Source organism: Chanos chanos, chromosome 2 (assembly GCF_902362185.1).
Source record: "Chanos chanos chromosome 2, fChaCha1.1, whole genome shotgun sequence".
NCBI classification, from domain to species: Eukaryota; Metazoa; Chordata; class Actinopteri; order Gonorynchiformes; family Chanidae; genus Chanos; species Chanos chanos.
Window position 1 is genome coordinate 37,377,080 of NC_044496.1, and position 14,409 is coordinate 37,391,488.

The window sequence follows — 14,409 nt, forward strand, 5'->3', positions numbered from 1 at the left end:
AAGGATATAAAACCTGCAATAGGAACTAAAGCCTCCTCATATTTCAGTTAAATTGATCACTCCATTGGCTTACTTGAAAGCTCCATTGTTAAGTCTATGACATAACTGCCCTTGTACTCAGTGCTCATTCCTTTAGATTTGCTGTGGAGTGTCTAAACTGAGACATACAAGACAAGGGGGCATCACTAAACCTTTCATGGGATGATACCATTGGTTATAATTTTCATTCATTATCTCATTATATTTCATGTGATAATGGCTAGTATAAACTTAATACTATTTTCAATCACAGATAGGTTTTAATTGCCCTGGTTTATTTATTTATTTATTTATTTATAGGATTGATCTGCTTTTCATTGTATGTGACGTGAGCTTCTACACAATTGTATATGCTATGATATTGTTTATATTCATATGATTAGTTTTCTTGCAAAGTAGGAGTCTCTAGGTGCTAGGTTACTGTTGACAAATCTCTGACAGGAGGAAAGTTTGACAGTTTTAGTACTAGAAAGTGTAACAGGACCGACAGCCCTAGCTAAAGAAAAACTGTCAAGTACCAACTGCATTAAAATAATAATAAGGCAGAGGAATAAGAGTAATGATTCATTCTAAGAATGCTTTTTTGCCCCTGATGAGTTTACAGCAGACTACAGCGCCATCTGCTGTTCAAGGTGATGACGTTTATACAATGATTACAGTCAACATAAAAGATTTCATTAGGCAATGTTTACTTTGGTTACATATGGTAGAAAATGTTCACAATCTGTAAAATCACACTTTTTTTTTTACAATTTAGTTCACAATTTTCAGTATTTTTTACAACATTAACAAAATGGGTTATTTACGATGAGATAACATCAGGACAACAGGAAATGGAGCTGGAGAAACTGCGTGTAATTTGTTCTATTTTGGGAGCATCTGATCAACTCTAATTAGCTGGAGCACATTAGTAGAGAACAGAAGCACTCTCATATGTGTGCATTCAAAATGCACACGCAGATAGTCCAATTTCAACAACAACAATATTGATATAATTCCTTACGTTGATCAATATCACAATAAAACAACATCTTCACAATACAGTGCCAGTCAAGAGGCTCTAGTTCTGTGATAATTCAGTCCTTCTTTACAGGGACACGTTTTATTGCTGATGCTTACACTTCAGACGCTTCTTCTCACAATATCATTGGTGTCACAGACAACACATATATACAGAAAGCTACAGAACACCATGAGGTTACCAAATGAGCTGGTGGTTTTATGCTCTAGACAATACCACAGCCAGTCCAGTACCAGGCCGGGCCTCTGCACAGACGTGATATTTCTCCAGATCTGAGTGAACTTAGACACCTGGAACAATATTAGAATCTGATGCACAGAAACAAACTCACTCAAGACTTCTGACCTACACAAAAAACTGATGACACAACAGATTTTGGAAAATTCCTCTGTCACTTTAAAGAGCAACAAGTGGAGACAAAGGAGAGCAATAATCCTTACTGCAGAAGAACTAAAGTGCCTTTAATACAAAACTAAGCACAAACTGTTTGGAGTCAGCAGAAAAGATGAAAGCGCTCAGAAAAAAAAAAGATTAATGATCAACATGACGGGGGCCTAAAAAGAAACCAAACCTCATCCTTGCAGAGGCAGTTCCTAATATTTACCCAATGATTATTTTTGTCAATAAGCATGCATTAGTGACTTCAGCAACAATTTCCTTCAAATCAGAATTATCTCACAATTACATACTCCTTGCATATTACTGTAATAAGGACATTACACTCATTCATAAACACTTATGTAAACAACCATACATTTGCATAAAGTGCCTCTGATGACATGCTGATGACATTGTCATCACATTTGTTTACATAAAAATGTAAGCAGGAACAAGTGGCACTTATTAGCTATAGTGTTCCTTTGGGGCTCTGGTAGATGTTATGGACAAGCCCTCAAAAACAGCATTACCATAAAATTTTCTATACATTCAAGTATACTATTAGGCAGTAGGCTTTAGTCCTTACCCCATACAAACCTTTACCTTCTAAAACCCTGCGAACACCAAAAGGAGGAACATCAAAAGGTGAGTGAATTAACCTATGACACACATAATACACACTATAAAAACTTCTGCTGCACATGGCATAAATGAAGACTGCTGAGCCAGAAGCACACCAGGCAGTATACATTAAGACTGAGAGGCGTGTGTATTTACCCATCATGCACCGCAGCCATCATGTTCTATATTTGAAATGTGTCAGTGAGGGAGGGGGGTGGGCATAGGTTGGCTAACACTGCTATACATGGCAATACGGCAGCATGGGAAACGCACTGAGCATTTATGAAAATAATACGGTGAATAATATGCAGAAAAGACTCTTACAGTGAGAGTCATCTGAAAGAGAGTCATGGTCTGGGGGAAAACACATTAACACTTAAGAGTTACTCTTAAGTCCTAAAAGACATGAAAACTGTTCATCATAAATTAGCCTCTGACCTCATTCTTCCTATTTCTTTTATGTCAGTGCAACAGGACATTACATTGGCAGTATACACAAGACTCTCAACTACTAACCAACCAACAAAAAAATACACACACGTAAATACACACCAACTGAAATGCCCACTCACACAATCATTACAATTTCTGTTACTGATCTAAAGTGATCAGTTGAGGGAGTCACTTGCCATCAATGCAAAGAGTTTCAGATAACGTATAACATAAAAAAGACCCTCTTTTTTTGAGTGGGTGAGAGAAGGTCAAAAATGTAACTTCCACAGTGAGTGACCCCCACAGCAGACTGGGACAGAAACCTATCTGGCTGAATCACTCCAGGGGGCTCAGTTCTGTTCCTCTGATCCGTCTTGACTTTTTGGGCTATGGAAATTTAAGCTCCCCTCTGCCATAGGAGACTGACCACTCAGCTTTCAGCGTCAGGTCACGTGACTGGTAAGACCAGCCAATCAGCGCTACTACTATGGAAACAAATCCATACTGATGTATCCAGACGTTACAGCAGCGTGCACCTGAAGAAGCTGCTCTTCTTCGATCGGCTCTCTGTGATCTTTACTGGTCCACCGCCATCCGTTTGACCGCCGTCATTCTAATGGAGAAGTAAAGAACAGGAGAAAAAATCACAGAAAGGACAGATGAAGGGGGTGAAGGTGGAGTCTTAATATTCAAGTTTGTTGAAATGCTTCTCATTTACAGTACAAACTGTGTAGGATTACACACATCCTGTGGCATTATATCTAAAATTTTCAGTTCATATCTGATCAGATTAGCAACAGTATGGCAACCAAAAAAGTCATATTTTCTACCAGTGACATCAATAAACTGTGTCTATTAATGCTATGTGAGACTCAGAGGCTGTTTTTATGCTCACCATTTTTCGGTTAAGTCTTGCCATGATATCTCTAGCCAAAGTGAAAAAGGCCTAGGGAGAAAAACAAGACTGAATCAACTACCAAACACAGACAGTACAGAGGATCAAACACTTAGCTCATATATAAAGTCACACCAAAAGCAGATAGTGTGCTGTGTGGGTTTTGGCATAATGAACTCATGACCATCATTTGTCATCAAATCATTCTCATTTAAAATTCAAAACCCTGTTCCCTTTTCTGCTGACATTTTGCTGACATATGTGTCTTCACAGTCACCATGTTTTAACTACACGTTTCATCAACAGGACATAACAGAGGGAAGTGATAAGCCATTTTCTGTTTTGTCACTTCTTGACAAGACCGACAAAATTCCACTCTCAGCAAACATGAATTTTCCAGGTCTCTTTGTCTCTGATAAACACGCATTCAATCACAGGATAGATAAGATAAATGAAACATCCAGGTTAAAAGAGAACAAAGTTCTTTGTACCTCTTCGACGTTTACACTCGTTTTTGCACTGGTTTCCAAAAACTTGATCCCATAGTCAATTGCTAACTGGAAAAAACCAAAAACACAAAACTATTTGTCTCTCAGCCAAAGACAAAATCATATAGCAGAACCAACTCAAATGTTTCATCAAGAATACTTTCTCATTTTGTGGCTGTTATTCAAAGCTCGGGGAGGACAGTTGATGACAAAGAACTGAAAAAAATGGAATAACCAATATATAAAAATGAAAAGATTTGGCTCTGGGAATGTATGGTAAGTAGGAATGTGAAATCACCTTCTCTCCTCTCTCTTTGGATACCTGTCTTCTCTCGTTCATGTCACATTTGTTTCCAAGAACCATCTTCTCTACATCTGCTGATGCATGCTGGGAATTATGATAAATACAACGGCAAAGAAAAGTTATTCAATCTCCATCAAACCCATTAAATTCAACAAGAAGACCTATAGAACAACTTATTACATTACCGTTGCACAACAAGGAACACAGTGAATACTGCATAAAGAATGACATATCATAAAATGGGATGTTATTTCTTCACAAATGTGTATTATAGGGACAGTTATCTAACCAGTCAAATTAAGCTTTATACTCAATCTGTGAAGCTACGGTCATAACAGAACACTAGCTATGAATTACCATTGTTGTCTTTTTCGACTCACCTCTTCAATATTACGAATCCAGTTCTTAATGTTTTCAAAGGACTTTTCACTGGTGATATCATAAACTAGCATTATGCCCTGTGAAACATCAAAGGCATAGATCAGGTTCACAACGCAAAAACACGGAACACAGTCTCTCAGATAAAACACTGTGGTAATGCTCCTAATGCATTTCGATTTGTAAGCTCCACTGAGGTAAGGCATTTGAGAAAAAAAAAAAGTCAAACTAAATGGCAACAGAACATAATGTAAATCCATTCTCACACAGGGCTTCTCCCTTAAATTCCCAGTGTGAGAGAAGGTAACCTTTTTCATGAAGGGTCACAGGGCATTTAGAGAGGCTTTGGACTGAACGCTAAACCAACACAGCTCACACAGCCAATCAAGAGGGTCCATCAGAGCTTTGTAGTATTAGATGTAGGTATGTGCAATGAAAACTGAAACATAATGCTACAAGAGTGTGGGTCTGCTGTGGAGTGCTTGCCTGTCAACCCTGTCAAGTGGCTTCAAATGTAAGTGGTGTGATTAGAAGCTAAGGAAAATGTTGGGAGAGAGAGCAGAGGGGGCCTCACCATCGCTCCTCTGTAATAGGCTGTGGTAATGGTCCTAAATCTCTCCTGTCCCGCCGTGTCCCTGAGAAAAGAATACACAGAAACCAGCACTTATACAACACTGGGGGTGGGACAGAGACAGAGGACACTATCCATCTTCACTGTTCCACTTCCTTGCATTGTAATCTTCCACTCTTTACACACGCTTACAAAGGCCGACTCTGCCTGGGTAGCTTCTGCATACATATCCTATAAACAGACCGCGGAGAGGGTGGGGGACAGCCTAACCCACTGGACCATTGTGCGTGCGTGCGTGTGTGTGTGTGTGTGTATCCTTTCCTTTATATCATTTACACACACACAGTGTGTAGGACAGACTGTGTGAGCGCTCTGACCTTTCAGAGGGAGATCAGGGTAAATGGAGAGACGTCACAGCTCTTTTAACTCCCCCCCCACCCCCTCCCATCCCCAACAGGCTAACTCATATTTAACACAGCAGACTGTGTGCCGTCTAACCACATTCTCTAGGCAGGACAACACACATGAGAATGTTTGGTAATAATTGGCAGGGAAAAGACACAGTAATCTACAAATGTTAAAAGGGACATCTGTAAAAAGTAGATAAATGCAGGTTACGAATGAATGAATGAATGAATGAAGGGAGGGAGGAAAGAATTTGCTGTTGAAAAGGTAAATCCCCACTCGTTTATGGCTATTATTTTGTAGAACTCACGTTTCTCTTTAAAATGTTTGTACAAACCCCCCAAATTACCGTAACATTCATCATTTATAAGCAAAGGAATGTAAAAAGCAACGAATGAATAAGCAAGGGAATATGAAGCTACTGACAAACATGGATGAAATAGAATGAAAATACATGACACAAAGGAACTGCACTCACCATATCTGAAGCTTGATTTTCTTCCCATTCAACTCTATGGTCCTGATTTTGAAGTCGATTCCTGAAAGGCAACAAAAGGGGATGCTTGAGGGAGCAGGTCGTCTGCTACATAAGGATTAAAATATTCAAAGACACATCAACAAAGACACATTGAGTTACAAAAAGTTGTCATCATTGTGCAGAAAACGCTCGAGTCCTATTTGTAAATGTATTCACATTAAGAGTGTGATGACCTGATGTCATATTTACTGCAGCCTTGCATTTTGTAGCTTTGTAGCTGGCCAATTAATATGGACAGTTGTATGTCAAGGTATTTGTACTACTATACACTTACATTATACTAACATAACTGTATTTGTAATTTTAGCAGATTTCAGTAAACCTGGCTCAAAGTGGATCCAGGATAATCCAGGACAAGATACTAATTCATTTAAGTTTGATATTATTATCCAATAAATAAATAAAGAAAGGAACAGAGGACTCAGCCTCTGACATAGTCCTAATTAATGACTGAGAGTCCTAATACCTCTCCACGTGTCAAACTCCTTTCCCTGACCAACCTTAGCGTGCTCACTGTAAACAGTTATTGATCATGCCTATGCTAAGCCATGCTAATAAATCAAATTGGAATGGCCACTGTCACTCTGTGGTCTCTTGTGAGACTCATTCCTAAGCACCATGCATACATGCATACCAAAAACAGCGGAGGAGTTCAACCTTTTACACATGTAACTATGCAATGTATGTGGTAATTAAAGGTATGAAAGTGAACAGCTCAAAGAACACAGCTACTCAATGCACACATGAGTTCCCCTTACATACAAGGCCCCCCAGAGTCAGACATATAAAGGATGTACAATAAGGTGTTGTCCCATCTCCTAGTACACTGTTCTCCGTCACAATGATGTAGTGTCTTTTTGTCTATTTATGTAATGTATTACAATGTGTTGGAAAGGAAGTAATAGGTTTTTAAAGACAATGGGTGGAAAAAAACTCACAATAAACATATTTTGTGGAGTATGTAAGCACAGTGATTAAATATAACTGCATGTGGGGATCATGCTATGATTTTCTTTCTTCACTTTTTCTCTGTTGACTTTTTTCGCAGTATCAGAGACTGGGAAAAGGAAGTGGCATGCTAGAAGCCTTGGGTTTGATGGCCGTTTTTGAAAAGCCAACACCTTGAAGCCCTCTGTTTGTTAAACAAGCTTTTCAAACAAACCTAACTGGATGTTAAGACCAAAAGTCTCAGCAGTATTATCCAATCAGGGGATGTGAGGACACAATTAGTTTGTGCCTTGTGGCTAAAAAGTAATTAGTTTGTGCCTTGTGGCTAAATACAGCAATGCTTGTCATGTTTGCTGATCTCAAGACTGTCCAAAATGAGCAGCAGGACAACACTGAGGGAGCTGAATATAGCCTCCTCTACAAGCCACTCAAATGACTCCTCTTTTCAACTCAGCTCATGCAGCAGACAGAGTGTTTTGATTTAAATTAATGACTACAACCAAGAGTGCTTAAAGTTGATCATTTTTAATGAGTGCACCACACTCAGGGGAGAGACAGCTGTATCAAAGTGCCCAGCCGAAGTTACTGAAGTCAGATAAACTAACAGCCCAGAATGACTGCCGACAGAGTCTTACGGAGTGTTCAGGCTGGGTGCTCAGACAAATGCTCAGAGCATGAAGGCCTGGTTGCACAACACAAGACCTCCACAGGAAGTGGTGCATTCGGTTGCTCTGCTTCCTTGGTCTACTTTTTCCGGTAGAAACAGAGAGAGAGAGAGTAAGAGAGAGAGAATGTAGAGAAATAAAACACATATCAGCTCCAGCAAATGACAAAACTACAGCTGTAACTACAACCATCATGTTGGGCACATGTAGAACATGCTAGTGCACACACATTACCTGTGGTCGCCTAGTCACTAGCACTCAAAAGCAGGCTCAAATCAGAGTCGATATTTCATATGTTTTCTTTTAAAAGTATGTTTAGAGTTGGCATTGCATAACTGAATCCTGAGTGATTACTCATGTGTAGTCAACATGAGAAGTGCAAAACAGTTTAAAAAAAAAAAAAACCAAGATTCAGAGTGAGTCACAGGAAATAGCTGAGGACACCTCCCTTGCCCTGAAGAATTTAGGGAAACCTGCCATATGGCTAAAGCTGGGGTCAATGACCTCCAGGCATGAGGAAAAGAACGGTTGGTCAGGAGTCAAACTGCTGCACAGGCAGAAGAATGCCAGTCAGAACTGGTCGAACGTCACAAGACTCTGTGGTGAGACAGTACAGCCCTCTGTTCACAAACAATCAGGGTTCTGGGGAACTAACCCTTTCCCTCACTCTCTGGGCACTAATAAGACAAAGGAACGGCCATGAAGTCTCCTGCTATTTTGTTCTAATGTTAGCAAAATGACTACAAAACTACTGTCTTCCAGTCTCTAAAGTGTTGTGTAGGACCAGCACTAAGGTTATACAATATGATCACCATGATTAAGTTGTTTACTATTCATGTGAAACAGTTGCTATCATGTTACATTGTGGCTGTTGCAGTATATCATATTTCATATTCCTGCCCTCCAGTTCTTTATCATTTTAAGATGATAAACAGCAGACTCTTTCGGTTTCAGGTCTGCCCACCTGCAGCACTAAAGCTACGCAAATTTGTATGCCCTGAGGGCATACTGTACGTGTGAGTGTGTGTGTGTGTGTGAAAAGATGAAACATGGCCCAGCAGACATTGCTGAGAAGACTACAGTCACTTTCAGAGCACACAGGCCTTTCCTCTTTTAAGTACCATCGGAAATCACAAGGTTAGCAGGAGAAGGTTAACACCACACATCAGATTATCACAACTATTTATCGTCTCTGCTCTCTGACTTTCACCAGTATGTATAATGTCTTATAATGTCTTAATGGCTTTGTTAAAATAGACAACAGAAAGGGTTTGCAGATGTCATCTGTCTGACACATGAGAAATGAATAGTAGCACGCGATATTACCAGTCTGAGAGAACGCCCCACGTGTACGATGTGAGCTGAAAACATGACATTACATGAATAAGTGAACGAACAATAGAATACTATAATTAACAGTTAAACTCAGTTCACGCCACATTTTTACAACTGCAGAAAAAAAATATAATAAATGGTTTACAAGAATGTAGCCGAAGTAGTTTGTTCTAAAGAGTCCAAAAAAAAAAAAAAAACATGAGTCACAAGGTTAAATGCTCATTTGACCAAAGCATCTTAAACAAAAGCACAGCAAATGATATTTTAAGGCCTTGCAATATAATCAAATGGAAATCTATAAGAGGAAATGACTCACACGACTAAACATATTTAGATGCAAAAACAATGTGCGACTAGTTCTCATAAATTGAATTTTTCAACAATTCTGGGGTGGTTAAAAAAAGTACCTCTCTGATTTATGTAGCAAGAAAATGAACAACTGTTGAAACTACATCATCAAGCCTGGGGAAACTACCTTTCGTTACATTCAGACTAAAGGACTCAGAGGGTTGTGCTGACAGACATGGTCATACACAGTACATGTTTGTGTCAACACATGGTCTGTAAAATTCAGAGAGCCAGAGCCCATTTTAATGATTCAAAAACCGCTGGAGGCATAACCGACAGCCTATTTCTGTCTTTACAAACATGAAGGCTCTTATTAAACACCTTATGAAAACACATGTCACATAACATCTGTCCATCACAGAGAAATGGCTCTCGCTAGGACAATCAGAAATGTGGCTACAGTCTCGCATATCTTGATTTGATCAGTCTCCCTCTCTGTCTTACTCTCTCTCTCTCTCTGGCACGTGCTCCTTTACTTTTTGTAGCTCCATTTTCATGAACACAAAGCTTTCTCTCCATCAATACTGAATGCAAAATGATGCTTTCCACTGCATAAATCATTCAGCCCTAAAAACGATATCCAACAAACTGTCTGTGCTAAAGAACAGGGTACATGGTCCCTGCTACTGGAGCTGCTTACATGAAATATTTCAATTAGTTAATAAATTAGATAAACAGTGTCGAGAGAGTCTCGTTGCAAAGGGTGTATATGAAGTTATAACCACAAGGCTGGCCTTAATGTGCATAGAGATCACTCCCAGACAGAAAATATACCACTTTTATTAATGTCCGCAAAACATTTCCTCATAACTGAATCATCTTCCCTTGAGCTTTTGCACTTAAGTAAGCTGTTCTGAACCTGAGACTTTCACTTGTTATTCTCTTCTTTTTCTCTCTCTCCACTCTGTTGTCAAACCATTGCTTTCATTCATTTTCAACCTGTGTTCAAAGATGAAGATAAAAATGTTAAGGATGTCATTCTGTGAACTACCAAGTGGCTTATGTGCACGTCATTAAACAGCTCTATTTTACAACAAAACAACTGATCCAATGTATTGTTGATCCGTGGAACAAACCAACCAGCCACCCTAACGTCTGTGTTTTATTCAGTTTGGATGAAGTAAAATAGACTGAGATTCTCTTATGATATTGTCTATTATTCTACTATCTATTAAACTGAAAAGTGCGGCATTAAACCTCATATACAAAATGTGACATGTTATAAAGCATATGAATGCTTTGGAGGGTATTTTAAGGTATTAATTTTTATCTTCAATCTTGAATGTGTTGCCTCACAAAAGGTTTATGTACATGTGAAGTCAAACGGATTCTTCTCATTTTTTTAAATTTTAAAAACAATGTATCCATTGCTCTCCTTTACAAATATAGTAAGGTCAATGCAGATTTTTGCAAAATGCTTGTCAAACGCAACCGGATGTCTCTTGGTTGAGTTACAGTAACCCATTCAGTTTATTCAGTAATCTCTACATGATACAACGGTCAGGTTAATTTATTGGCTAATCAGCACGTTGTGTCATTTAAATTTTTTGCCGTATAAAATATTATGCTTACAGAAAAACATTACTGCACTAAAGATTCATAAAACTGTTGGAGGTTGTCGGAATACTTCGACTGCCAAACCCCGCAACATCCAACGCCCCCCACCCGAAAAAAAAAACCCGGTAAACTGACCGATAGTTGAGATGAAGGTTGTATTAAACGCGTCTTCGCTGAACCTGAAGAGTAGACATGTCTTCCCAACTCCGCTATCCCCTATAAGCAAGAGTTTGAAAAGATAATCGTATGTTTTCGCCATTTACCCCTGCGGTACTGCTCTTGCGAATGTCAATTTGCCGAGAAGCTGCCGTGCCCCTTGTCTATATCTCTGACACTAAATTCTTACAGTAGAGAACGAGGGTGGGCCAAATTATGTGACGTCAGGCGCACTGCACCTCTGGCAGAGGTGGTCATTGTAGTTCTCCAATAAGCTGTACCGGCCTATGAGAATTACACGTGTTATGATGTTGATGACGTTAACGTGCTAATTAATCCGTTCCATCAGATGCCTTAGCTGCGCGCGACGTGTTGCGCTGCATAAAATGCAAAATGCACGCAAAAATTGGCCGTGATTAAGGAAACGGTTTGTAAACGATTTCTGCAGGTAACTGAAAGTACTTTAGCTTATCGTCACATTTTATTAAGCAATAAAGTTATCAAATTGCATGCAGCACCAAGCATTCTTATCTTTCGTCTGTCGTAATACAATTAAAATTATATGTGTTAGAAGAGGTGTATCTGCTTGTAACATCGTTTCACTTGCGGAAGTGGGGGAGGTTGTGATTCAGGTTGCCATGCTCCAACAAAAATCCCTCTTTCCAGATTTGGAAAGGGATTGGATTTGTTCATCCGATTTGCCGACACATAAACATAAGAAAATGGATAATAATACTTACCATTGCAAGGTGCCACATGTATCCTTAATTATATCTGTCTTAAACAGAACTTTTTTTGAAGTTAAGTTAAGGAGCTGCTGTGATCATGATTGAAAGCAGTTTCAACCACTGCCTCTAAATTTTGTGCCCCTAATTGGTGAATGATTTTAGAAGAGTGTATGATTTCATATCGTATACTGAGCCCCAGTGTCTACGGTTCGACTGGTATGAGTAGATAACTAGTTCAACTAATACACTTGGTCGCAATGAGCTCTGGATATTTTTACAAGCTAAGTTTAAAGACCACTCGGTGTGTAGAACGTTGTCAGATTTTCTGTTACTAGTGTGCAGTTGTTTGTATTTACACTTACGTTTGTAGTTATTTTCGTTGTTTCGTTATCGGTTTAATGCGACCAAACATAAAGCAGTTTTCCAATATTTTTTCCCAGTAGGCCTAGTTTTTTGTTGGTGAAGACTTACATCAGGCTGAAAAAGAGGGACACATCAAAAAAGGAAGATTATTAGTCATACTGTAATTACCATATCAGCTCCTACAGCGGTGATATCATACTGTCACGATCTGAATTTTCAGGACATGCCTGGACATGCCTGATAGAGAAAGTCCCTGTTCTACTGCTATTGAGAGGATTTATGAAACACGGCAACCCTTACTCTAGCTCAGTTTGCGCTAAGTATCGAGGAGACCACACAGTCTACGTATGTGAAAATCCTTCGGTTTTGAAAATGCCCGTAAGTAGCACGTTGTTTTCGTTGAACATTGATCACTTAATATTGACAGCTTGCTGTTTTGCAGTAACTCTCAAATTATTGTGGTTTTGTTGCAGTTTTTGCGATTTGATATCATTCAGTCGCATGTTTGCAAAGTTTCTTTGATAACACATGGCGTGCTACAGACGGCTTTGTTATAGGCCCAGTGTTTTGATCGCGTGAACAGTTTTAAATACCATTTTGTTGTTTTAATGATTTGAAGGGGTTATGAATCGTGTTGTCATTTTTATCGTCATTTGTCAGTTAGCGTTTTGCTTTCATTATAATACATTGTCGACCAACTAAATGTGACGCTGTTTTTAAACACACACACACACACACACACACACACACACACATATAAACACACACACAAACACACACACACATCCGTAAATAAGGCTGCACCGTGGAATACTGCACCGTAAAATACTGTAAAATTAAATATGTTGCTTTGGAAGTGTCATCATCTGTACATCTACCTGAAGAGAGAAAAAAAGAAAATTAATGTTATCTAGTTTTCCTGTCATTTGACCATTGTGTTGTTACGCAGGCTATCGACCACAACAAGTAAAACTGCTGTAGCTTACATAGAAACTAAAGGCTTTATAACAGGGAGCCTTTTTTTCTTTTTTTTAGCATAACTGATTCTCAAGTCCTATTTTTTTACTTCTCACAAATCGCCACAGAGACTTGTGTAGCCTACTATGCTGTTGTGATAGTGTGATTAGTGAATTTTATATTTGCTAACTACAGAGAAGGTGATCTGTTCAGTAGTAGAACTGACATTTCTGATAATGTCTTTTCTATCATAGCTTGCACGAGATTTACTTCGCCCAACCTTTGAGTTTGAGCGAAGGCAACACAAGAAAAAAAGGCTTGTTCAGGGTCCCAACTCATATTTCATGGATGTAAAATGCCCAGGTATTTGCAGAGATTATATATCAAATTTTAAAACAGTATTAATTCTATTTCTGCAATATTGATATTTTAAAAAGATACTTTTCTAATATCGTGTACATGTAGGCTATTTTTCTTCTGTTTTGCCTTCCGTTTTCCTGTCTACAAAAGACATCAATGAAAGACATTAATTTTCTCATTCATAGGTTGTTATAAAATCACAACGGTTTTCAGCCATGCCCAGACGGTGGTGCTGTGTGTTGGATGCTCAACAGTGCTCTGTCAGCCCACGGGAGGAAAGGCCAGGCTGACAGAGGGTAGGTCTTCACAACAGTTAGTTTAAAATTTAAAAGTAGATCTTTTTTTTTTGCCTTTGCCTGTGAGAGACTGTCAATTTCAGTTTGCGTCAAAAGGCTTTAAGAACACTCAGGGAAAAACTGATGAGAATTCTGCAGTCTGCAAAGTGACCTTTCAGTTTAAAACATCTTAATCCATGCCTTTTCCCTGGTTTCTGGATGTTTAATTGATATGTGATACTTTGTCTTGATGCTGTGTGGTGTAAATAACTTGTCTTCCATTAATTTGCAGGGTGTTCCTTTAGGAGGAAGCAGCATTAAAGAGGATGAGGACTGCTTTTGGCTCAGAAATGATGCCACTGAACACATGCCTTAACTTTTCATTGATTACAATGAATGAATGAAGTTATGAATTGTAATTATGATTAAATGGTACATGGCAGGTTCTTTCTACCATGTTATCAATTCACTTTTCTCAATAAAGTCATACATGTGGAGCATAAACGAGTTGACCTTCTCTGTTTATGAGCCATATGTGAGTTTCTGATCAAATATATTGAAAAATAAGTCTTTGGTCACAACTTATGGAGGGGATCCTGAAACCATGGAGACACGTTTTTGTTGATTGTCTGGGGGCTAGGTCAGGG

The 14,409-nt window shown here is 38.9% G+C and overlaps 2 protein-coding genes across 2 annotated transcripts; one reads left to right on the forward strand and one right to left on the reverse strand.

Annotated features, from left to right (window-relative positions):
- Nucleotides 1-2,842: 2,842 nt before the first annotated feature.
- LOC115804586 (ras-related protein Rab-8B) lies at nucleotides 2,843-11,182 on the reverse strand. The gene is made up of 8 exons (XM_030765097.1): nucleotides 11,059-11,182; nucleotides 6,011-6,071; nucleotides 5,131-5,191; nucleotides 4,559-4,636; nucleotides 4,173-4,262; nucleotides 3,878-3,943; nucleotides 3,387-3,437; nucleotides 2,843-3,104 (listed from the first exon to the last, which is right to left on the reverse strand). The coding sequence occupies exons 1-8, from the start codon at nucleotides 11,180-11,182 to the stop codon at nucleotides 3,012-3,014; spliced, it is 624 nt and encodes a 207-aa protein (XP_030620957.1). The 3' UTR covers nucleotides 2,843-3,011.
- Nucleotides 11,183-12,486: 1,304 nt separating this feature from the next.
- rps27l (ribosomal protein S27 like) lies at nucleotides 12,487-14,266 on the forward strand. The gene is made up of 4 exons (XM_030794397.1): nucleotides 12,487-12,548; nucleotides 13,382-13,490; nucleotides 13,673-13,783; nucleotides 14,055-14,266. Exons 1-4 carry the CDS (start codon nucleotides 12,543-12,545, stop codon nucleotides 14,081-14,083), a joined length of 255 nt encoding a protein of 84 aa, XP_030650257.1. The 5' UTR covers nucleotides 12,487-12,542; the 3' UTR covers nucleotides 14,084-14,266.
- Nucleotides 14,267-14,409: the final 143 nt, after the last annotated feature.

What these genes read in the sequence shown, in the direction of transcription:
- LOC115804586 (XM_030765097.1), bottom strand. Translation starts at nt 11,182, where the DNA reads ATGGCGAAAACATACGATTATCTTTTCAAACTCTTGCTTATAGGGGAT. An exon ending in AACCTTCATCTCAACTATCG is followed by an intron (nt 6,072 to 11,058) that starts GTCAGTTTACCG and finishes GTTGCCTTTCAG; the next exon opens with GAATCGACTTCAAAATCAGG. An exon ending in CAAGACTTAACCGAAAAATG is followed by an intron (nt 3,105 to 3,386) that starts GTGAGCATAAAA and finishes CTTCTCCATTAG; the next exon opens with AATGACGGCGGTCAAACGGA.
- rps27l (XM_030794397.1), top strand. An exon ending in CATGGATGTAAAATGCCCAG is followed by an intron (nt 13,491 to 13,672) that starts GTATTTGCAGAG and finishes TCTCATTCATAG; the next exon opens with GTTGTTATAAAATCACAACG. An exon ending in AAAGGCCAGGCTGACAGAGG is followed by an intron (nt 13,784 to 14,054) that starts GTAGGTCTTCAC and finishes ATTAATTTGCAG; the next exon opens with GGTGTTCCTTTAGGAGGAAG.